General features: G+C 40.3%; 2 protein-coding genes across 6 annotated transcripts; one reads left to right on the forward strand and one right to left on the reverse strand.

Moving 5' to 3' along the window:
* Window positions 1–1,074: 1,074 nt before the first annotated feature.
* fkbp4 (FKBP prolyl isomerase 4) lies at window positions 1,075–10,068 on the reverse strand. 3 transcript variants are annotated; one of them, XM_049574573.1, is made up of 12 exons: window positions 9,874–10,068; window positions 9,578–9,660; window positions 7,975–8,119; window positions 7,667–7,809; window positions 7,408–7,528; window positions 5,103–5,259; window positions 4,667–4,757; window positions 4,460–4,543; window positions 4,178–4,363; window positions 3,031–3,174; window positions 2,478–2,573; window positions 1,075–2,349 (listed from the first exon to the last, which is right to left on the reverse strand). In XM_049574573.1, the coding sequence occupies exons 2-12, from the start codon at window positions 9,623–9,625 to the stop codon at window positions 2,248–2,250; spliced, it is 1,317 nt and encodes a 438-aa protein (XP_049430530.1). In that variant the 5' UTR covers window positions 9,626–9,660; window positions 9,874–10,068; the 3' UTR covers window positions 1,075–2,247. The 3 variants fall into 3 exon arrangements, with proteins under 3 accessions (XP_049430530.1, XP_049430529.1, XP_049430528.1); XM_049574572.1 differs by having other exon boundaries at window positions 9,578–9,706; XM_049574571.1 differs by having other exon boundaries at window positions 9,578–10,068.
* A 190-nt stretch (window positions 10,069–10,258) lies between these two features.
* On the forward strand, window positions 10,259–24,223 carry ddx11 (DEAD/H (Asp-Glu-Ala-Asp/His) box helicase 11). Of its 3 annotated transcripts, XM_049574984.1 has the most exons (28): window positions 10,259–10,445; window positions 10,887–11,036; window positions 11,134–11,349; window positions 11,802–11,888; window positions 12,007–12,143; window positions 12,237–12,294; window positions 12,379–12,486; window positions 14,300–14,387; window positions 14,717–14,919; window positions 15,095–15,169; window positions 15,848–15,925; window positions 16,006–16,052; window positions 16,142–16,221; window positions 16,306–16,347; window positions 16,434–16,501; window positions 16,602–16,640; window positions 16,743–16,881; window positions 19,140–19,271; window positions 19,357–19,469; window positions 19,556–19,628; window positions 21,582–21,685; window positions 21,783–21,932; window positions 22,834–22,902; window positions 22,990–23,090; window positions 23,188–23,272; window positions 23,387–23,462; window positions 23,555–23,709; window positions 23,807–24,223. In XM_049574984.1, exons 2-28 carry the CDS (start codon window positions 10,905–10,907, stop codon window positions 23,837–23,839), a joined length of 2,688 nt encoding a protein of 895 aa, XP_049430941.1. In that variant the 5' UTR covers window positions 10,259–10,445; window positions 10,887–10,904; the 3' UTR covers window positions 23,840–24,223. The 3 variants fall into 3 exon arrangements, with proteins under 3 accessions (XP_049430941.1, XP_049430939.1, XP_049430940.1); XM_049574982.1 differs by having other exon boundaries at window positions 23,555–24,223; XM_049574983.1 differs by having other exon boundaries at window positions 10,891–11,036; window positions 23,555–24,223.
* Window positions 24,224–24,381: the final 158 nt, after the last annotated feature.

Raw genomic sequence — 24,381 nt, forward strand, 5'->3', positions numbered from 1 at the left:
TTTGTTCATTATTGTCTATTTGTTTCATGTGATGGCCTCTGATTGGTTCCTGCCACTAGGTGTGGCCTTACCTCTGTTCTCTGTTTTAAAAAGCCCTGACAAAGACCTGCATTGGTCGAAACATATTGGCTCTTCTAACGATTTAGCCACAATAAAGGCATTTTAATATTTCCTTCCTTTGATATTTTCATTTTTCTTTATTCTTGGAGTGCCTGGATTGCCTAATTGTGAAGCTCCGACACTTCTTCATACAAATGAGGAAACACTTTTTTTCCAAACCACAGGGCCAGGCTATACTGATATTGTAGGGTTGACTATTCATGCTTTCACCACATTTACACGAGATTTTTGAGAAATAATCACCAGTAATGTGTATGTATTAACAAAGTGGGTAAAGACAAGGTCTGTTAAGTTCAGAAAAATAATACATATAGGTTCCATATTACCCCACTGAAACGCAATAAGTTTAATCTAGCTTTGCTTTCAAAACACTGCAATAAGTGTAAAACTTCTGAAGGCTCATATTTCCATGGTATTTATTACTGCCCCCTTAATTGATGACTTCTGGGTCAAAGTGTGTAAAGAAATTGGTATTATTTTTAAGAACAAAACAACTCTCAAACCTATGTTTTGCATTCTTGGGATACAGTCAGTGGCTCTGAACCTCAGCCCCTCTTCACTGAAGCTGCTTAAGGTACTACTTTTTAGTGCAAGGAGGTGTGTTCAGTGGCCCTTAGGAGTGGACCGTACGGACTAGCATGGACCGAGGTCTCGAAACACATCTCCATGTAGGTTTATGTACTCAATTTGCCACTATGCAATTAGAAAAGCTCAGAGAAACACTTTCACTGTAATGCAGCATTTAAAATGAACATCACTTTCAATACTGTGATATACAAAATCTGAGACAATTTTTAGTTTTAATATCACAATAGATATATCATCAATATACTGCCCAGCCCTGCCTCACCATTTGTGATTTATGAGCAAAAGACAGGGCAGCAGGGAAAATAAGTCATGCGCTGCAACTAGAACCTGTGAAGAACAGATGTAAGTAAAGAATATCAAACACAGTCAAGTTGTAGCTATTGTTTATTACATCTTTCTGTCAGGGCAGACCAAGCAGTGACCCTTCCAAAAGACAGAGATAAACTCAACACACAACTCACAGCCCTGTTTTAAATTAGCCCCCTAGTTCAGTTTCTGCCCCACTCTACAGGTGCTGTCCACTGACAATGAACAGGGCTCACACTTCTGGCGTACCATCTTCAACAGCCTGAATCCGATGAGCCGTACATGAACACGTTCACACATGTACTTTTTTTTTTTTTTTTTACAGTAAATTAAGACTAAGACTTGACTGTTTATTACTTGAGTGTGTCCAGGAAAAGCTAATTCATGTACTTTCTAGCTGCTTTAAAATGCACAGAATTCCAGTTAAGTAATTGGTTGTATTCATCATTTTGAGAACAATACAGAAGTCACAAGCACAACACTGGAAAAAAAAGAAAGGAAAAAAAAAGAAGAAGTACAAAGTCAATATTTTCAAAGGTCAACAGTCCTGTACACTGGGGGCTAAAGGGGAGCTCCATCTTTAGACTGAGAGAGAGAGAAGCGTGAAGTTTGACAGCTATTCCAGGCTAATGTCTTATTTCTCCACAGTGCTGCTACATACATACTTTGGGACACAGGCACTCTAACGTTCAGACGCATCATATCTATGCACGCAACCATCACAACTCCGAGAATTGATCAGTAGGCCCATGAGAGGAGTATTAGATGGATAGCATAAGACATGAGGAGGGGTAGAGGACAGAGGGTAGTGCAAGGTGAATGGTCTAGCCCTTGACGGGTGAAATTCTGCACGGAACACTTTGATGCACTTTTTTCCTACCCAAAACGCTGTGAAAACACATGCACAGTTCAAAGCTGTGGGTTGAGAGGGTTCAGCGGTGGGATTGTGGCACACAATTCATTTACTAAAAACCACGTCCCACATTGCCATCAGCTAGGGAAGCCCCACCTGCTCGGGTAGCTGCCACAGCAAAATAAAAAAAAAAAAGCCCGGATACAAAGAAAGCCAGCGAAGAGTAAGACGCTCCCAAAGTCAGTGCTCTCTTTGACACGCTCAGTCTTGCGCGCGCACCTCATACACACATCCACACACACACAGTCACACCTTAAACACAAATGGCTGAAGTTACAAAAGTCTAAAGTACAGATGAGCTGTAATAGTCACATCTTCATCTATGCCTTTGCTTCGCCCGCAACTTCTTTTTCTCCATTCTCAACTTCCATCGCATCGTCGCCGTTCTCTTTGCTCTCAGTCTTCACCTTCTCGGCTTCTTTCTGTTTGTGAGGAGAGAAAAAACAATCCAAATCATTTTTTTGCCTCTTTTCTGTCAGTCTCATTGACAATTTACAAACATGCTTATCCCACCCTCTTGTGGCTGTTTTTAGAAAATACAACCCTTTACCTTTGAATCCCTCTCTGCAAATATCTGGAACATGTTGGCGTAGGTGCGTTTGTCTTTCTCATGCTGCTCCTTGATACGTTTCTGACAGAGAACCACCTGGCAGGAGGAAAGAAGGAGAGGTCAGATCACCTACTTCCAGATATGGAACAGGTACAACCAAAAGATATAATACAATGAATGGCTTCATATTTTCAGTGCACTTTGAGCAGATGTATCATAATTCTAAGACCAATTTGACAGGAGCTATAATTAGGGGTAGTTTACTTGGGCTTTATTAATGTACAAAATGTTCCCGCTTACGTAGTAATTAAGACTGGTGGTTTCACGACCAGCAAATACATGCAACATTTTATTTGCCAAATGAGCTAATATGAGATATAATAACACATAAGAGAGCATCATGTGCCTGTTTCAGTGTTGATGGTAGCAAAATGAGTCTCACCTGCATAAAAAGGACACATTAATTTATTTCTATGCACCCCTTTTTTGGATTTGTAACAGACTCATCACAACGGCAAGATCGAAGAAAGTAAGTTGGAATCATCCGTTATACCTGGCTCTTGGCAGCCTTGTTGGCAGGGTACAGTTGAACAACATGCTGAAAGTCATCTCTTGCCCTCTCAAACTCTTTCATCCCAAACAGTGCCTCTCCCCTTCGGAACAGAGCCTTCTCATTAGATGCATCCAACTCCAGAGCCTGTAATTATAAACAGAGTATGGGGAAATGTTTACAGAATTTAAATACATGAGAAGCACTACCATGTAACAGACATCCATACAAACTATATTTTACATAAACATTATTTAACTATCTTGTCAACAGATTGTTGTCAAATGTGTCAACAATGGGGTCAAGATTTCTCCTTCGTCATTAGTTCAAGGTCCACACAGTCTAATATGTTCTGGACTCACGACCCACCAGTTAGGGACCACTGTTTTAATGCAAATCAAATATTTCCCAATGCTGTAGCTTCACATCAGAAGCAATTAACAGGCAAATCATGAACGGACTTTTATTGTTAAGTGGTCAAAGGAAATGCAATGTGCTTGTCAGTGAGATTAGCATGGTCACTATTGTTCAATAATAATGCCTCTACATCAGTGGTTTTCAAAAACACCAAAGGACAAGCCAAAATCTCACGGCACACCTGTATTTATGTCTGAACATCAGCTCCTATATTGTGTGTTATCACTCTTATCACGACATAAGACAATAGAAATAAGAGAAAATAAGACAGGTAGCTTTCGTTATAGTCTACTGACAGTTTTTGTTTCTCTTTTCTTTCAGTGGTCGCTGGTGCCTTCTTGTAATTTGCGTCATACAATAAAGTGATCCATTGTCCCACTCATGGCTTTCTCCTTTTAAATCTTATCATCTCTCACACTGGCTGCCAATCAGGGCACGCAAACGGCAACAAATAGGTTCCCCGTGAACGTTTTATAAATCAAATTAAATTACATTTTTAGCTTAGTAAATGGGTGCACACAACATACTGATACAGTCAATTAACAATTCATTCATAACTTCTTGTATAGGCGCAGTTGGATATTTCAATAATAGGCTTATGTGGGGTTATCACAAAATTCGATGGCCCACCTGGACTGGCATCACGGCTCACCAGTGTGCCGTGACACACCATTTGAGAACCACTGCTCTACAACTACCGTGGCAAGCATAGTAAAGAATAAATATTAAATACCTTGTCACAGTTTTCTAGGGCTTGGCTCGACTCCTGTAGTTTAAGGAAGCACATGGCCAAGTTCAGATGTGCAGCCAGCCGCAGTGATTTCGCCTTCTTCTCGTCCTCCTCTGACAACCCAGTTTCACGTTCCAGCCATGACACAATCCTTTTGTACTGCACTGACGCCTGCTTGTATTTCCCCTCCTGCAGCATATGAAATCACTACATTAGATAACATGAAAGGTATGTCTTATAAATTCTCTTTACAGCTATGAGCTTTGTAAATGCTCCACTGCACACCTTAAAATACTGTGTTCCCTTCTCTTTGACAATGCTGCTCTGTTCCAGCTTCTCTACCGTGTTCATCTCCCACGATTCCTTCGCCTAAAGAAAACAAAACACACATTAATCACTTCTTACGGGGGAAATGTTGCAGTACACAACTGACGTGTAATTGCCCAGCTACAGCCACGCTGTGTTTGCAACTCAGCGGCAAGATGTGTTTACCTTCTCAAAGGCTGTCAGCTTGATTTTGTATTGCAGTGTTGCTCCGCCGGGGATGTTATACTTTGCATTGCCTTCGTTCCCAAAGCCATATCTACAAATCAAAGACACATATTAATCTCAAGTGTGGTGTATAAACGCTGTATTATCAGTTGCAGTTTACCTTGAAACAGCATTGCATACCATTTCCTAGACGAGATAGGATGACTGTGTATCTAAAGATCTTTCATTTTTTGTCATATCACAGCATAGATCTCTTGAAGCTGATCACGTTGGCCAAATTTCAGTCTTGTTACCCATTACTCTTAACACTAGAATTGTTTTAACAGTTCAGCTTGAGATGTAGTTAAACACAGGAATGATCTGATAAAATAAAAACAATAAAAACACTCACTACTGCAACACAAAAGACTATTTGTCGTAGTACATGTGATCGTACTTAGGCTTAACACTGATGAGGGCCTCCTCTCCCTGCTCCATAGCCATGATAGCTTTCTCCACAGCAATTGGGAAGCCAAGGTTCTCTCCATCTCCAATCTCAAACTTCAATTCTCTCTCGTCAAATACACGCCCCTCATAGGTACCCTCCACAGTCACTAAAAGGGGTTGAAAAATGCTGGGGTTAGTTTGTGCTACAAATCAGACTCTTGATTTAGCCATAAACTTATTAGCATGCGGTAAATTGACAGCTCCAAAACAAAGAGACCCAGTGATTTAAACAGGAATAACTACTGAGTAAAGCAGTTTCATGTTTAAAATGTTTTTAAGTTTTTCCAATGCTCTCGTTGCTGAGGGGCTTCCAATGATAGTGGCTGACGCAAAAATACAGCTACATCACTCCCGTGCTATATAAATGTGACGGCCTTTTGCTCGCTGTTGGCCAGAGGCTTATTTTGTTCAAATGGAAGACTGCGCTCCCTCCAACATATGGCCAAAGGATTCGTGAGGTAATGCGTCACATCCACCCAGAAAAATTAGATATACTATTAGAGGGTCTGCCAGAAAGTTTTATATCACCTGGCAGCCATTTATTTCTTTTGTAGAGGGTATGTCAGCTACCAGCATATCTATGTAGTCCAAGTGTCTGTATATTTTATTAGTTTTCTTTTTTTTCGTTAAGTTATTGCTATCTGCTTTTCACTTTTCTCCATCTGGTATTTATTTTCTTATTTATGTATATGTGACACTGTGAATGTATATGTTTACTTAAATGTAATTGTTTACTTATTTATTTGTATGAATGTATGTTGTATTACTGATGGTCCAAGCTGTCTGCTTCTTTATATTTGAAAATAAAAAAGGCCTTGATCAAAAATATGGATATGCAAATGGCCCTATCTAGAGCCAGTGCTTGGTTTGTCCGTGCTGAGCTACTGTAGAAACATGACAAAGCAACGAGCTGATCTCCACAGACGAGGACCTGTTCCCTATATTGATGACTCATTCGAAAGCAAGGAAAACACAGCCATTCTTATTTTCAATATACACTATGAAAACAATAGGCTTACTCCTGCTTGAGGTGGCTGTGAGTGTTTGTAAAACAACAATTATTAGCAGCTTTGATTTACAACAGCTCCAGTAGGTTACAGTATTCATTGTGAGGAAGAAAGAAGCAAAAATTCTGAACTTATGCACCTCTCCAGACCCCGTCTATATGCTATGGAGCCACTGAAGTCCTGACAGGCGATATTTTTTTATGATGTGTTCACAAGTTAATTATTTGCAAACAAAGTGACAACTTGTTCCAACAAGACAAATAAACCTGTGCGCACAAAATAAAAACTATTACCTTTCGGACCCCTAACATGCTGGTATGTATGAAATATGACTTTCTGCCAAAATATGACTTAATGGCTTTGTCTCAATCCTCATATATGATCCATTCAAGTTTATGAGCAGGAACATGCATTGTACGAACATACACCAAACACAAGCAGTGTTGTGTTGCTACAAGTACCGCTAAAATGGATTGTGAAGATGAAATACAAACCAGGAAGTGCAGTTCATGTAAATTTCAGTAAGGATTTTATAACTCTTGAAAGTTAATGTCTACAGTAAAATTTGTTCTTTGATCTAACTTTTTGTAAGGAGAACAGTAGAGGAGTCACAATGCTGTACAGTGTGTGCAAGAAGGTGTTGTATGTGCGGTTTTTGGAATTCACTCCAATCAAAATAAACTTCAGGTGACTCCAGCCTCTGCTTTCCACGAAGGCTGAAACTGAAAATGTGGTACAGCCAACTTCCAAGTCTGCAGGGGTGTTTGATCGTCATTTAAGCATCAAATATTTGGTAGGGTTTAAAATGTGCATACTTGCATGCATTTCTATAACAACTCACAATTATCTACCAACTTTAACCAAATTAATTTCTGCAAGTTAATTTATGGCTTAAAATCCAATACATGATTAGAAGAAACAAAAAAATAAGATATTTATATAGTTTTGATCTGACTCATTGGTTGAAGCTTAATAAAGAAAGTTGATTACCATTACTATTGTTAAAGAAATGACTGACACTTATAAACATTGTTACATTAATACAAAAGGGACTCTGTCTAGACCTGCTGTCCCCTAAAAATTAAACACTCTTACTTGGAAGGATGGAGATAAATCAAAAGATTAAAATGAAATGTACCAACCATTAAAGATTTCTGGTGAAAATAGTAAGATAGAAATTACCTCCCTTTATAAGCAGGTGCAATTTTTCAGTTATGGTAAATAAATATCTGTGTCTGGATGTGTTACCTTCAACAGAAGCTCCCTCATTAGGCTTCGTATATCCCTGCCCTTTAGTAATAATGCGACGGATGATTCCTCCATCTTCTTCATCAGTGATGTCCTCACCATGAAATTCAAACAGTTCCACCTACAAGTGTGCAGAAGTGTTTATTAATATCTCTTTTACACCCTTACAGGATCATGGCAAACTGTATTTCAACCACAAACCAGGGAATACAGTTTGAAGTGTAGATGATAATCAAAACATGTTATCACTGATGCTTACCTCAAAAACAAGAGTGGCATTGGGGGGTATCTTGGGTGGACTGCCTGCACATCCATAGGCATATTCTGGTTTACAGATGAGCTGGCACAGCTCCCCTATTTTCATCGTCCCTACGCCGATGTCCCATGCCTTTATTACTTGCCCTAAACACAAAGAAGACTGATTACCAACACTGGCTGTGCAACTTTGACAGAGGAGCGTTCATGTCTCTGCTAGACATGCGATCTTGGAGCCCATCGGATATCGCTGTAACGTCAGCATACTTATGCAGATGTCTGTTTAGAGAGATTACTGGATAGGAAACCAACCTTTGCCCAGTTCGAAGGAAAACTTCTCTCCTCTGTCTCTGCTTGAGTCGAAATGAGTACCGTCCAGAAGTGTGCCCACATAATGTACAAACACTTTGTCGCCGGTCATAGGCAGCTCTGTGCCCGTGCCCTCCCTTTTCACAAGCTGGAAAAACAGACAGCAATAGGAGAACTTATCAAAAACAGCAGGTGGTTTACAAAGCCATCACATACAAAGTCAAACATGTGTTACCTGTATTCTCCTGGCAGTTTTGTACTGTGCATCATAAGAGGAAACACTGCCAAATCCTTGTGAATGAATATGAGCTTTAACAGTAAACCCTCATGTGCGTGCGTGTAAATGTCAAATGCCTCTATCAGCATTAATAGCTTTTGCATTTCATATCTCTCCGAAATAAGCAATATATAACACGAAGAGAACATAAAATGAAACTATATGCTTTAAGTGAACCATAAATACAAGAAAAACAGGGGCAACTACAAGCAAACTAAAACGACCAGCTAAAATACAACCTGATATTGGCATACAGCTGCAGAACAACAAAATTCCCGGAGCAGTGCTTTCAAACAGCCTGGAGGAACCAATGAGTGCTACTTTAAGTCCTTCTGCAGAAGACTGCTCATGTATGGAGCTGCATACATAAAAGCTCTTTTGCCAAACTCTGTATGTGCCATAGGCACAGACTATAAAAACATGCTCTGTGCAGGGTGGGTATGGGCATTTCAATGTTTTGCTTAATGTACACACATAAATATGATGGAAGAAGGCCAGTAAGAGCCATGAAAATAAGAGAATGCCAATTAAAAAGTCTACAAAATTTTAAAGACAGCCACTGAACTCAAGCATATAGGATACTATGATCTGTAAGGGGCTTACAGCTGATAATAGATCTCAGTGCACCATGATTAGCTCGAGTCCAGAGCATGCAACACTGGGACGGTGCATTCATAAACAAGCACAGTTATAATGCAGCAAAGACCAGTCATTTTTGGCCAGGAAAGAAACACAGTTCCCATTTCTGAATACACACCCAGTTTCAGGTTAAGCCTTTTCACATGTAGTTCAATATGGGGCGTGAAAGAAAGACAATCGTCTGACACAATGGCAAGATATGTATTACATTAAACACTCTTTATGCTCTTGTTCTGATGTGTAACAATAGTTGGCACATTTTAAAGCTTAGCCTTGGCTCATGTGGATAACATGCACTTTGTTTTATGAACATTCAGGACGAGCTTCATATTGAATTGTTATTATCCATGTTATTGACACCCTGGCGTTGCCTGGGAAGCTGACGAATCTGCGAGCTCATGTTTTATTTGCTTTGGCTCATACTTATAATTCGCAATACCGATTTGGTGTAGCGACCTAAAGCTCACCCTGGGAGCAGGTTAGCTATGAAAGCAATGGTAGGAAACGAGATGATTGGCGTTACAGTGTTGTCAACATTGTAGCTTGCATATAAGCTGCTTTATTGACAGCGCACGCGATAGCCTAGCTAGCAACAGCTAGCGTTAGCCTATGCTTATGAGTAAACAACAAGCAGCCAGCTAACAACTACGCTAGCTGGATTGATACACACAACCAAACACAATCACTTGCCTTTAAAACGCCCCCGTCTTTCTTTGGTGTGATGTCCTCTCCTTCCATTGGGATGGTGTGTTGTCCTTCACTTGTCTGTTCCTCTGCAGTCATTGTCATAAAGCAGATTTAACCTCCTGCTCCTCTGACCTGCACCACAATTACACTTGTTTTAAGCAGCGGTGGTGGCTAAAACTAGCTAGCGTACTTACTTAACAAACCACGCCAAGTGCAGCAAGAAACAACCAAACTGACGTCGACGCTAACGTTAGCTAGCTAACTAACGCTGCTTAAAGCTCCTCGCTAGCCTTACTTACTTGTGAATGCTAATGTAAATACAACACACGTTACAGCTTAGCTAGCTGCACTGAGACCGTGCTGCCGTTGTACGCCGGACACACTTTCCACGCAGAGTGTATGCTTTCGGTTATGAAGCTTCAGGTCCACGTTGTCTGGCAGTCTGGCATCTGACAGGCGCTTCAAGAAGGGCAGAGAATTTTCCAGACACTCAAGAGGAACAGGGGATGAACCCGTGTTAGTGGCGCCACTTATGGTTACACGCATCTCCAACAAGGGCGGCGCACTTACAGAGACCACAGCAAAGGCTCAATTCGCAACTATAGCATGCCATGACGTAAGTATTTAATACTTAACTTAATTAAACATCCTGTAATTACCAAATAGTAGCACGTTTAATGAATAAAATATGCTATATCTGTACATAGCCCCGCCCGCGCAAGCACTGCAGTATATTAAAACAAGCACCCTTTAGTGTATCTTGCTCCTTATTGGTTAGATTCTGTCAGCTTCCCTCCCCATTGCTGTGTGTTGGCGCGGGAGTTGAATGTAATGACACAAAATAAAGCTAGTTTTTGAAGGATATCTGCGGGTAAGTAGCTTTTATATATCTCATATATCATCTCTGTAAGGTTTACGGTCAGCAGTATGTATAAAACGTCAGCTAATAAACGGATTTCGGATGTTTGAGGCAGCTAGCGATAAAGTTCGCAGTGACAACATCAGATTTTAGCTGCTTGACACAACATGTAGGCGAAGTGTAGCTCTGAAGTTGACAGATGAGCTACATTAATGTGGTAATTTGAGGTGATGGAGTAAAATGAGGCAAACTGAATCGGAAATTCGTCATGACTTTGATAAGGTTGACTGTCTGGGTGCCTCATGTTAGACACAATAACATCACTATCAGGAGTTGCTACTGCAAGCCAGTCTAAACACACCGTGTGGGCTGTTCAGCCGATGAAGGGGCTCATTTCATGATGATCATATCTGAACTGAAAGGTTTGATCTAATTATAAACCCTTGTCATCAGCCAGGAAGGTGCACCAGCATGGAGAGTAGTGGAAGAAGTCAATTTCCATTTCCCTACCAGCCCTATCACATCCAGGAGCAGTTCATGCAGGCCCTATACACTGCACTCGACCAGGGCAAAGTTGGGATCTTTGAAAGTCCAACTGGGACGGTGTGTATGTGTGCATGCATATAAGAGACATCAAAGCAGAAGCCTTTAGATTTTATTGATGATTTTGTGTTTTCAACATGTCTGTCCCTTAACCCAGGGCAAGTCTCTGAGTCTGATATGTGGAGCGCTGAGTTGGCTCACTGACTATGAGGAGAAGAAGAGGCAGGAGGCAGCTGCTCTGCTGCATGAAGGAGAAGTAGCTCTGTCCACGTCGACTGCACGGTCCTCCACCACCAGCTCGTCGGCAGAGCCTGACTGGATCACCGATTTTGTGCAGAAAAAGGCAGAGCGTGATTTGGTATTGAAGTTGAAGGTGAGGATTACAGCAGGTTACAGTAAGGAAGTAAACGCAGCTTGGCTCTGATGGTTGGTAGGAAAGGTATATGTACAAAAACAAAGTCCAGGAAGTCTCCATTTATGAAATAATCTCATATATTCATTCTTCAAGCATAGGCAATCTAACAAACCAACGCAAATCGACTAAAGTTCATTTGAGACCTCCTGGATTTTTTTATTTTATTTTTTGAAGGCATTTGGTTTGAAGAAAGGTATTTGCACATCCAGCTGTCTCAGATGCAGGTGTGTTGAAAAATATCACTTTAGTCTTTGAACAGAAAAGACTGTTCAACCTTGAACACTCTTGACAATTTTTTGAAGGCAAGAATGTCAGTGTATTTCAGATGTGACCTTGGTGTGGATCTCTGGGACTTCATCTTCTCACCTGCTCAGGTTTTGAATATTATTGGTTGTTTTTTCTTGTGTCAGGAGGAAGAATTAAAAAGAAAGAAGAGGGAGGAACGATTAGAAATGATCAGGAACAACATTCAACTAAAGTATGCGATGAAAAGAAAAGTAAGTAACCTCGCACAGTGGCATTTTAAAGAGCCAAGGCATCAGAAATTTATCCAAAAATCACTGCAAGCTGAGTCTCTATAGCTCAGTACATGAATGTCTGTGAATGTGTCTGTAGAGTGGTGAAGAAGATGAGGCATTCAAATTGCTGCAGCTCAGTAAAGAGGAACAAACGGAGACACAAGGAGACCAAGAGGACGAGGACCTTATCATCGCAGAATATGAGAGCGATGATGAGTCTAAGACCAAGAGCAGGTGAGGGCGGCTGCTGATTGGTTACCAGTGACATCAGATGTTCTATCATCGTGACAGACAATGACAGCATGGTGTGTTTGCTCTCATGCTCAGATTTTGTGGTGCTGAGGACGACACAGACGACGACCTGGTTGAAGAACATGTCACTAAGGTGTGCGAGAGAGACATTGCAAATATAAAGATGAGTGTCGCACATTAACCTGAAGTAACCCTGTATACATACGCATGATTTTAGATTTACTACTGCAGTCGCACCCACTCCCAGCTGGCCCAATTTGTCCATGAGGTTCAAAAGAGCCCCTTCAGCAAAGACATCAGTCTGGTCACACTGGGCTCACGGCAGGTATGTGCACACACACACTGTGATGGAAACACTCAGGAAATAAAAACACAAAGCATTTCATGATGTTGTATTCAGTATATTTTGGACAGATTATACCTGACTACCCCCCTCTCTCTCTCTCTCTCTCTCTCTCTGAGAAGAAAGTCAGTCAGAAGTTATTTATAGGTACAGCAGAACACAGAAGTCTTACAGGATTGGTTCTCCACTGCTTACATAAGTCACTGACCTTTCCCAAAACAGCAGATACAACAAGCTTAACCCCAAAAAGGCAAATGCCACACATCCTTCATCATCATGCTTGCATCATTTAAAGTGACCCACCATAGGCTACATGTGTCAGTTTCCATAAAGCCCTGACGCTGGTGCTGATTTATAGCTCCTAAAAAAAGACAGAGGTCAGAGTTCAGTGCTGTTACCAGTACACACCAGGACACATGTGTAAGTCATTCTGACAGAACAGGGCTATCAATATACAAGTTAAGGACATGGCATCAAATGATAACTGGGATAACTATTAATGTTAATATACTTTTACAACACATATACACTCAAAAGACTGCCAGCACAAGGGTTAGATTTTAGTCTATGTGGTTAAATCTCATCTTTAGTGTTTGTTTAACGTATATAGTAATCACTTTTTTTGTTTTACTTTGTAAAAAGAAAACAGCTAATAAATTCATTCATTCATTTTCTGTAAACGCTTATCCTGTTGAGAGTCATGGGGGGGCTGGATCCTATCCCAGCTGACATTGGGCGAGAGGCAAGGTACACCCTGGACAGGTCACCAGACTATCGCAGGGCTAACATATAGAGACAGGCAACCATTCACACTCACATTCACCAATTAACCTGCATGTCTTTGGACTGAGGGAGGAAGCCGGAGCAATCTGAGAAAACCTACACTGACGCAGGGAGAACATGCAAAGTTCACACATGACGGCTCCTCCGCCTTTAGGTCTATATTTCTTATACTTCATATAAAAAATGTAAACCTACATTGACCCTTTTCTATAGTTAATGTTTACATTTTTGGACAGGATGCAGTGTTGTAACTGCTGTTTATTAATATCTGCACAGATCTATATAGCTATATAATGTTAGATCTGCGCAGCTACACATAATGTTCAACATTTTCAGCCAGATATTGCTCGATCTAATGTTACAGGCAGAATGGTGACCAGACGTTTGCATGATGTTTGGGAATATATCAACAAAATAAACCAAATATATGTGCAGTGTGATTTATGTCCCTTAAACTTGCCTATCATAGCTAATCTTGATGATCCCTACTCTTACATTTTGGCTTTGGTGTTCATTTCGGATCCTTTTCTTACATAAGATTTTTTTTCCAGTGAGTACTGTGGTATTTGACAGTAATTTAATGCAAGTATTTGAATATTGAAATCACTGAAAATGCTCATCTCTTTCATAGAGCTAAGTGACATGTTTCAGTCTGAGTGGAAAGCTTTGCGTTTATGTTGTCTGCTACAGGCTTCAAGAATGATCTAGACTGTCTAATCTGTTTCTACGTAGTAGGAGCAGGCCGTTTTCAATTGAACACATTTCAGAATTTCTGGAGTAATTTATACCTTTACTAGATCTTCCTCATGAAGGATAATCACAAAAATAATGTCACTTCATGGCAAAAAATCTAAATTAAAATATAGCTTATTACATCTGCATTTCTGTCCGCCCCACACAAAGCTTGGAATCAAACAGGAACTGTTTCCTGTATTCAGTCGGTAAAACAGGATTATAAATGTTGACATCTGATGGTATTTACCCAGTAAACATAAAACTGTGTACTCTCCAGAATCTGTGTATCAACGAGGAGGTGCGTCGCCTGGGCAGCATCCAGCGCATTAACGACCGCTGCATGGAGATGCAGAAAAACAAACATGGTGAGAACCCCTCACACACCAGCTCCACAGCTACCAATCTCACGGGAGAACATGGCCAGATTGCTCCAAACTTGTTAGAGATTTGCAATTTTTAAACATTTATTTTACCTTTATTTGAAGCAGGAAAGCTTTTTCAGGAGTATCCTGGTCTAAGATAGGCAGCAATAATGAGTCACGGATAAACAACATTAGACAACACAACACATTATAGAATTATGAATGAATGTTTCTAATGCAGCAAGATTTCCCATAACCCAAGAGCTGTCTCAAAACATACACATAAATAGGACCAGTTTTGCTTACAGTGCTGCCTCTTCTGCCGTTTGTAGAGAAGCCGCATCAAGAAGAGGGTGCAAAACGTAAGCGAGGCCCAGCGAAGAGTGTGTGTCCCTATCACAAATCCTCAGCAATGCAGCAGATGAGAGACGAGATTCTGGGGACAGTCCACGATATAGAGCAGATGCTGAAGCAAGGCAGAGAAACACATGCATGTCCTTACTATACCACACGGCTCGCTGTTCCCCCTGCACAGGTATCACTCTCCTCTTTGTACTCAGTTCATTAAATCCTGTATCTTATTACTCTGGCGATTATTTGGTTGCTGCACTGCTTTCCTCGAAGTATTTTTATTTATTCATGAGCTTTTTGTGAGCAGATTGAAGTTTTAATGTTAATCTGTATGGTGTGTGTTTACTGTGTCTGCACAGTTGGTGGTGTTGCCCTATCAGATGTTGCTGCATGAAGCTACAAGGAAGGCTGCAGGGGTCCAGCTGCAGGGGCAGGTAGGATTAGTTGTTATTTTTGTTTCTCTCTCAGGTTTCCCTGTTCAGCAACTGTCAGCATTTGAAATGCCCAGGTGATGGTAAAAACACAGTGTTTCAGAAGTAGTTTAACAGCTGGCACATTGTAATATTATTTCTAAACAAAAACCTAAACACACAATGATTGTGGGGAATTTGAGGTCCTTAACAAGTCTTAAAATGTCAGAGAAACATTTAATAAAAAATAAAAGCATTAAATTGTCTTAACTCGGATTTGATGGGTCTTAAATGTTTTGTAATCAAGTCACTGCAAATATTTCTGGTGGTGGCGCTATGCGAAACATCATTTTAACAGGAGGGAAACAGACTGCGACGCAATACCTATATGCACAAAATACCCCTATTTTCACCACCTCTGCACATTTAGATGAGTCCACTTTGTTAAAATAAGGCCTTACCAGCCAGCCTGCTCGATTTTTTTCGGCACAGAGAGTATCATCTGTGTCATTTTACCTTAGTGTTCATTTTGAACTGACATCATGTGTTTACTCAGTATAATTTCAATTTTGGTGTGTATTTTCATCACATGTTTGGTCCTAAATTTAATTGAAAGTGGTGTTTAAAAGGTCTTAAAGTCTCAAATCTAACTTGTCTATACCTGTAGATACCCTGATGATTAATATATATGTATTTTTACAGGTGGTGATCATAGATGAAGCTCACAATCTTAGCGACACACTCTCCTGTATACACAGTGCAGACCTCACTGGAGCGCAGGTAAACACATTAATACACAAAACATAGGTTTAAATCACGTCACATTCTTAGCAATATACTGAATTGTAAATCTTCTACAGCTTTGCCGCGCCCACTCGCAGCTCACCCAGTATGCCGACCGCTATAAGTGAGTCCACAGTCTCAAATGATGTGCTTACTCACAAATTAAATATTGTCTCACCCTCTTGATGCTTCATGTTTATGTTTCTACATCAGGAGCAGGCTGAAGGCAAAGAACCTCATGTACATCAAACAGATTCTGTTTGTGATTGAGGGGCTTGTCAAGGTGCTGGGAGGTGAGCATGTTTGGGCTAACGTTATTTTTAAATTATTGATTATGGAGAAAATTTCCAATTACGATGTTAATGTTCTCTTTGCAGGTAAGGTGGGGCAGAATCCACAGAGCCAGGCTACACAAACAGGTCAGCGAATAATACACACACATAAACACACGCTAATACACTTCTAAGGAGAAATTGTTAACCAGTCGTGTTTCTTTATCTTTCAGGAACTGAGATGCTCACTATTAATAACTTCCTCTTCAAGGCTCAGATCGACAATATTAACTTGTTTAAGGTAGTTAAAAGTGTTATAATGCTGTTAAAAATCACAGTCCTGGCTTTTAAACACCTTATTTAAACTTCAAACTTCTTTCAATGTCATTCTGTCACTGCAGTTACAGAAATACTTTGAGAAGAGCACGATCAGCAGAAAAGTAAGTGTGTAATGTCTATGTATTGATTTAGGCCTTACATGAATATTGAGTGATCTACTGTGAAATGATCCCATGAATACCAAACGTGTCTTCTCTCTGCAGCTGAGTGGCTTTGTGGAGAAGTACGCAGGATCAGGTGTGAGTGTGCACACCCAGAGCAGCTCCAACAAGGAGAACCGACGCACAGAGGGCTTAAACCGTTACCTTCAAACACTGCAGAGCAACCAGAGCACTGCGCCAGGTCAGAGGGCTGATTTTATGTCACCTAGAAATTAAAAACAAATTTTGGAGATCATCACTGCAGACATGTGGCATTACTGTAGCAACATATAAAAATAATTGAGGAAATGGGAACCTGTTCAGTAAAAGCTTGAACTGCTTGATTTCAGAATGAATTTGCTGTCACACAACTGTGTTGTGAACAGTGTAAGGAGTACCAATTTACAAAATAACATATAACTGCAATTCCACTACTTTTGGTGGTAATTGGACATGTAAATAGACATGTGAATAATAACAAATTTAAAGTAACCATATAATAATGCAGTAACAATTACTGAAATGTGAATGGGCACATTACTTGTTACTTTTGTCAGCCTATTCACTAGATTTTTTTCCTGGTTATGAGCTGTAGTGATGCGCTAGTCAGGTGAGCAGAGCTGAAGTCCGTCTGTCTTAAGTTTGTGTGTGTTTAAGGGAGAAAGAGACAGAAGAAAGGGAGAGAAAGTGGATGGTGGACTATTGCAGGCAATGTTATTCAGAACAGTGCAGGACCTGTCATTTGACCAGCGCATCACAAGTCACCCAACTTTACAGCGGCGCAATAAGTAGCGTGGCTGATTCAGTCAGTCAATAAGCATTAGACTGTCACTGCACATAGTGACCCAGAGTTCAGGCAATTTGAGCTCACTCTGAAAATACTTCAATTCAATTTTATTTATAAAGTCCAATATGACAAATCACAATTTACCTCAGAGGGCTTTACAGCATACAGCATCCCTCTGCCCTTGGATCCTCACAGTGGGTAAGGAAAAATGGTAGAAACCTCAGGAAGAGCAACTGAGGAGGGATCCCCTTTCCAGGACGGACAGACATGCAATAGATGTTGTGTGTACAGAACAGGTCAACATAATACATGTACAGTGATGTAAATATGATAAAATGATAGACATGAAATATGGACATCTTAGTCCTTCCTTGAGATCAAGAACAGATGAGGCCTGTAGTGGAGAGTTTTAGTCTCTGTGCAGGATTTGAATTACCGCTAACAGGGTTCCCACTGTCATGAAAAACCTGGAGAAGTCATGAAATTTCACAATCTCATTTTCCAAGCCTGGAAAAGTCATTAAAATAGTAAAAAAAAAAAAAAAAAGTTATGGAAAACTCATGGAATTTTGTTGTGTCAAGTTAGGGCTGCACCATATATTGTTTCAGCACTGACATTGTGGTGCACAGTACTTGTATCGAAGGATGTGGAGTGTCAAGTAAGGCAAATAAACTCAAACTATCTGATGCTTGATAATCATGGAAAACTTACAGTCGTCATTTTCCGTGACTTATACCAGCCAAGAATTCCACTTTAAGATGTTACATTATATGTAGCGTAGTGTGGCGGCATTTGTAATGGGACTCTCCTGCATGGGTGTGTGAAAAGCACCGTAACCAGGCCGGCAACTGCAGCAGACACAGTGAAGTGCATGCTTCTCCACAATGAAAATTTTATGATAGGTTCTTGAAAAGTCATGGAAAAGTTTTGAAACTTTGTGCATGAATATGTATGGGAAGCCTGTGTTGAGTTTAAAGGACAAACCTCTGTGTGTGTTTATGTGTTTTGTAAATAACAATTTTATTACATTTATTCATTATTCAATTTTACTTCATTATCATAATAAGAAATTTCTGCCAAATATCTGGGAAACAATTATTTTATTTTAGCCAACTTTTGACTTCCACTGCTTACTTTTCATCATAGTGATAATGGGTACAATCATAGATAAGATTCAACAGCTGTCTTGTCCCACACTTTGCCACAGCAACACAAAAGTAATGTATTCCTGTGTGCATTAATGAGATAATTGAAGTAGATTTTTAAAAGTAACAGGAAAGTTACTTTTCCTAGTGGCTTATTACTTTTATATGCAGCTGGTAGAGTAATTCAATTACTTTAAGAGAAGTAACTAATCACTAAGTCCACTGTGCAGACACTACCCACAGTAAAACCGCTACTATAAAAATATCCCGCATTATCTTGTTTGTAAAGTGCACATGCAGAAGAATTATATACGTTGTTATCAGATGAGCAAGTTGCTCGTCACAGAGGACATCTAGTGCTGTTTTGGGTGTGTGAATATTAGCGTTATTTTCACACCGTGCCCCTGCACCTCACATCCAGCCATTTCTCACACTCCTCCATTTTGCAGTCAGCAGACACTGAACAATGTAGCATTCCTCTGGTGGATCATTATGATTTATCTATTCTTTGTGCTCCCATGTGTGCAGTTTCCTCAGCAGACCAGCAGGGGTCAGAGGCAGAGAAAGCGCTGTCTGCATCTCCCATGATGCAGGTGGAGGGTTTCTTCATGGCTCTCACCAACAGCAACACTGACGGCAGAGTGGTGGTGCACAGACAAGGTGAGGCTTTAAAAAAACACAACTCAAAATAAAGGGCAGTAATGAAGTCAAAGTGTTATAAATACCCTCTCTCTTTCATGTCCAGGTACTTTGTCAGAGAGCAGTGTCAAGTTCCTGTTGTTGAATCCAGCCGTCCACTTTGCCCAGGTGCTGAAGCAGTGCAGGGCTGTCATCATCGCAGGAGGAACCATGCAGCCTGTAAGTTATTTTAAATCCCGCTTAAAATAAACTCAGACTTTTTTTTGCTGTGTGAGTTTTCTCATTCTGAAAGATGTGATATGTAGGTTTCAGACTTCAAACAAGAGCTACTGTTTTCCGCCGGAGTGGGAGAGGAGCGCATCACAGAGTTTTCCTGTGGTGAGTGGCCCATTTTTATAACACCGCAGTACTTTGTGGAGTTTCTCTTTTTCTGCCTTTATAACACACTCTCTCTCTCTCAGTGAAGTGTTTATCAATATTTCTGTGTGGGGAAGTTTTTGATGAATAATATATTGCTTGACAAAAACTCAAATAACAACCGATTCTTTTAGCATGACTGCTAATTTTCAGCTGGGGTGATGAGATATAAAAATCACATCATTAACTCGCACCAGGTTCGAATGCTGGAGGTGATAAGATTATATCAGAACTGACCAAGAGAAGATGATAAAAAAGATGCCATCATATGGACTAAACTTTAAATTATTCGTCCATTCACTGTATACAAACAATAGACCCTATATTAAGGATTGTTTGATCATAAGCCTCCTGAAAAACAGTTGTGCTCTTGAGATTTACTCAAAGAAAGCAGAGTAAATTGTATCTGGTTCACCATCTGACTCTCATAATGTTCCTATTGTTATTTGGGCTGCACAGTTAATTGAAATATTATCGAAATTATAACATGAACAAGTGTGGTGTCCAAATCAAAGGAGCTGTAGTTTTTTATTTTGCTTATCGTGCAGCCATGATTGTTAACCATAATGAAAAAATCAAGCAGGTATTGTCCTACATGTGCCTGGGGGTAATGAGGGACCATTTGTTATCTTGAAAGACCACATTGAATCTGTCTGCAGAAAGACAACACAAAGTCTTTTGGTGCAAATTTCAAAAGAATTCCTTTGTTTTTTACGTCTGTGATTATGAGTGTTCTCCAGTATTGTAATACTACATGGTTCAAGTGTCTGTCCTCCACTTTGAATTAAAAGTGCTCCACTAAATCAGAAATCTGCTCAAAGATTGTAGGTCAACTCCTGGAGAGACTTACTGAAGCCGCCTAACACTACAACATATTAAGGCAGGCCAATAACTCAGTCCCTGACCCCAATCATGTCCTGAACAGTGAATATGAGTTGCTACTACTAAACTGAAGATGCAGGGTGCCATGTTTTAATAAGGTTAAACTGAAGCACTGGTTTGTGCACTGGTCAATCCTAAAACTAAATATGGAGCTTAATCACAGATCAAATCCACATTGAAGGGTCTGGAATGTTGTTAGATGTATGCATATTTGCAAATGGAGCATCTGTGAGGAAAGAAAAATGTCTGACTTGAGCTGACAATAAATGTATCATCATCATCTGTGGCACTGGCACGTACTACAACTGTTTTCTCTGTACAGATGGAACAGTTTAAGATTTTATTGTGGATCGTGATTAAAAAAACACTAACTATTCGTTGATTTTAGCACATTTCCATCCTAGAATAATCCTGAAAATTGCGTCTAGCAGCACCCTGAGAGACTGCTGGGCAACCACAAATAAAATAGACTGCAAAAACAGGCTGCTTACGCACCAACCTCAAACACTGCAAAAGATCTTAATCAAGCATTGGCATTTCAAAAGAGATGCCGCCATTTCAAATAGTTGAAAAGCCTGGCTTTTTAAGATTTTTTTTCTACTAAAAATGATCATTAACAAAAAAAAGGGTGTGCCCTTTTTGTGTGTCTTATTCATTTGTGATGCAATAAAAATATGTTTCCTGTATGTGTGTATAGAATGTGTGTATAATATGTGTATAGTAAAGTGATTCCAGTATATTTTAGTGCAATTTTTAAGATGATGATTGTCAGGATCATTTTATAAATCAGTTGTTTTGGCCAGGGTAATGGTGACATGAAATTTTCATTATCGACTCATGCCTAGTTTTTAGATTCACAAGATCTGTGTGAAATTTGAACACAACTCAAATTATCTTGGTTCACTGTTTACTTATGTTGCATGCTGAATACGTGCATTGTGCTGTCAGAACTGTATATAAAATTATTTCATTTTTGTGTTATATTAAAATAAATAGAATAACTTTGTTTGTGCCTGTAAACTCTCTCTATAGGTCATGTAATTCCTCCTGAAAACATTCTCCCCCTCGTGTTGTGCAGCGGTCCATCTGGTCAGGAGCTGGATTTCACTTTCCAAAACAGAGACTCTCCACGCATGGTAACACACACAATTTTAAGAAGTTCTTGCTGTGATATTGTTGAGTATAGCTGCAGTGTTTACACCAGTACTACAGCAAATTTGTGCTTGTTGACAGATGGACGAGACAGGGCGCATTCTCTCCAACATCTGTAACGTTGTCCCAGGCGGGGTCGTCTGCTTCTTCCCTTCTTATGAGTACTCGAGACGGATCATGTCTCACTGGGAGGCCAGCGGTGCGCTGACTCGTCTGGCTAACAAGAAGAAGGTACATCACCCTAGAAAGCTGCCTTTATCTGGCCATAAAGGGATAGTTTGGATTTTTGAAGTGAGGTTGTATGAGGTGCTGATTCATAGTCAGTGTATTACCTAGAGTAGGTGGAGGTCGAAGCCAACTCCTTTGACAAAACCGGTGTGTTTATCTTGCATGAGATGAGAGAGATGAGACATGAGAGCTGCTGGTCTTCCGCTGCCGTGATTGGTTAGTTTGTTTTTTGTAAGTGTGTGACTTTGGTGTTTCAAAGGGTCACTTAGGATTCACCAGAGTCACACAATAACAAACAAACTAACAGATCAAGGCAGCGGTAGGTCAGTAGCTCCTGTGTCATGTGAGGTAAAATTACTATTTTCGTTAATAGGGTCTGGTGGCTTTGAAGAGAGCAGAGATAAATGCTTCAGTTCCCCATCTGAAATCGCTGTGTGATGGCAACGTAAAGCTGTCAATTTTTTAAAAAAAAAAATATAGCGCAGTCTTAAACTGATTGATTTTGTAGAACTAAAGAAGCCTCTTGGATGAGAGGTGAAACATCCTCGAGAAACTCAAGCAAGTCCAGTTGCCTGCAATAGTACTTATAATTACCATCACCTGGATGACTCAGAATCTTCACCAACACATTCATTGCACTGTGGCTGATTTAGTTAACCTAGAGATAATGTGCAGAATTTTTTTCCCCCATCAACCGATTGATAGGTTGAAAAGTAGTCAGAATATCAGTCAACCAAGACTTTCTATGTTTGATACAGCTCTACTATGATAAAGTTCCTCATACAACCCCACTTAAAAAAATCTGAACTTTCCCTTTATCAAAGGGGGGCACACTATTTTAGGTGCATCACTCTCAAAGTGAATTTTACAGACAGTCTCTAAGCTATCACAGTTACTTTCTCAGATCTTCCAGGAGCCAAAGAAAGCCAACCAGGTTGAGCAGGTGCTGAGCGAGTTCTCCCGCTGTATCCAGGTAAGACTGTCACTGCTCAAACAGCAGCCCTCATCACCAGCATTGCCCCTACGACTGACATGCATGTTACAATTTTCCTTTTGTTAGAGGAGTGCTGTGGACAGCAGCGGGCTCACAGGAGCGCTGCTGTTCTCTGTAGTCGGAGGAAAGATGAGCGAGGGCATCAACTTCTCCGATGACTTGGGCAGGTGTGTGTAATTCGGAAGCACATCGACAGCTGGCAGTTGCATACTTTATAAAGAATATTACTACTAAATGCTCTTCTCATTTTGCATGTGATGACAGGTGTGTGGTGATGGTGGGGATGCCCTATCCTAACATCAAATCCCCAGAGCTACAGGAGAAGATGTCCTATCTGGACAAACACCTGGTGAGACTCTTAACAGTCCTATTAGTTTTCAGTGTATCCACAAACCTGGCTAAACAAGTGGAATGTCATAGGAGTGCTGAGATGAAGCTCTCTCATCATCATTTTGTTTTTCAGCCTCACAGTGGAGGGAGGAGTCCTGGCCAAGCACTGATAGAAAACCTGTGCATGAAGGCTGTCAATCAATCCATAGGTAACCATACTATCTTTTTAATTGGTTGAAATTTGATGCCATCAATATTGCACGATCAGTAATGATATGTATTTGACTTCATCTGCCCAAAGGAAGAGCTATCCGTCACCGTGGCGACTATTCCTCCATTGTGCTGTGTGACAGACGTTACTCTCGACCTGCGACGCTCGCTAAACTTCCCACGTGGATCAAAGATCGCACGAGCGCACACATGACTTTTGGCCCGGCTTTTGCTGCCTTACGGAAGGTGAGACACAAGTACGCACACTTATGTATCCACACTTTAACTATTGTGTCATGACTAAAATGTGTGTGTTTGTTTTCTGTATGTTCTTCTTTCCTAGTTCTTTCAGGAGAAGAAGCAGAAGCAGGTGTAGTGTCACTTACACTGGACATTTCCCAACACCAAGGTTAGGAAGAACCCAGTGCAACAGTGGTCGTGAGCATTTTGAAGTCGTCAGACCTCTGAGTTCTCCTGGCTGGAATTCAAGGGTCAGCCAGGGATCATACTTTTACTTTATGTTCCAAATGTTTCGTAAGTTGCCTATTTCCTTTTGGCTTGCTAGCATCTCTGGTGTAGAGAGGTGAAGATGAATAACACTGCAGACAAAGGCCATTTATCACATTAAGTCAGGTGTATCTGTCCTGCAGTGTTTTTGATTTCAGTCTGGAACAAGTTGGATATTTTTTTAATTGAGTATATTGAAATGAATTACTGAAGCAGCTCCTACACAGAGAGCAGGCACAGTTCCGGCTTAAGAATCCATGTGACTGATTTACCCTTGAAGAAGATATTAAATATTTAAAGAATTCCATGTTAGGTGTTATGTAATGGGAAAATTACTTTTATTTAATGGAAAGATGTTACTGAAATGCTTCTATGATTTCAGAGACTGTTCTAATAGTATCTGTTTAGTTT

The sequence above is a fragment of the Epinephelus fuscoguttatus genome, linkage group LG4 (assembly GCF_011397635.1).
Source record: "Epinephelus fuscoguttatus linkage group LG4, E.fuscoguttatus.final_Chr_v1".
Taxonomy (NCBI): domain Eukaryota; kingdom Metazoa; phylum Chordata; class Actinopteri; order Perciformes; family Serranidae; genus Epinephelus; species Epinephelus fuscoguttatus.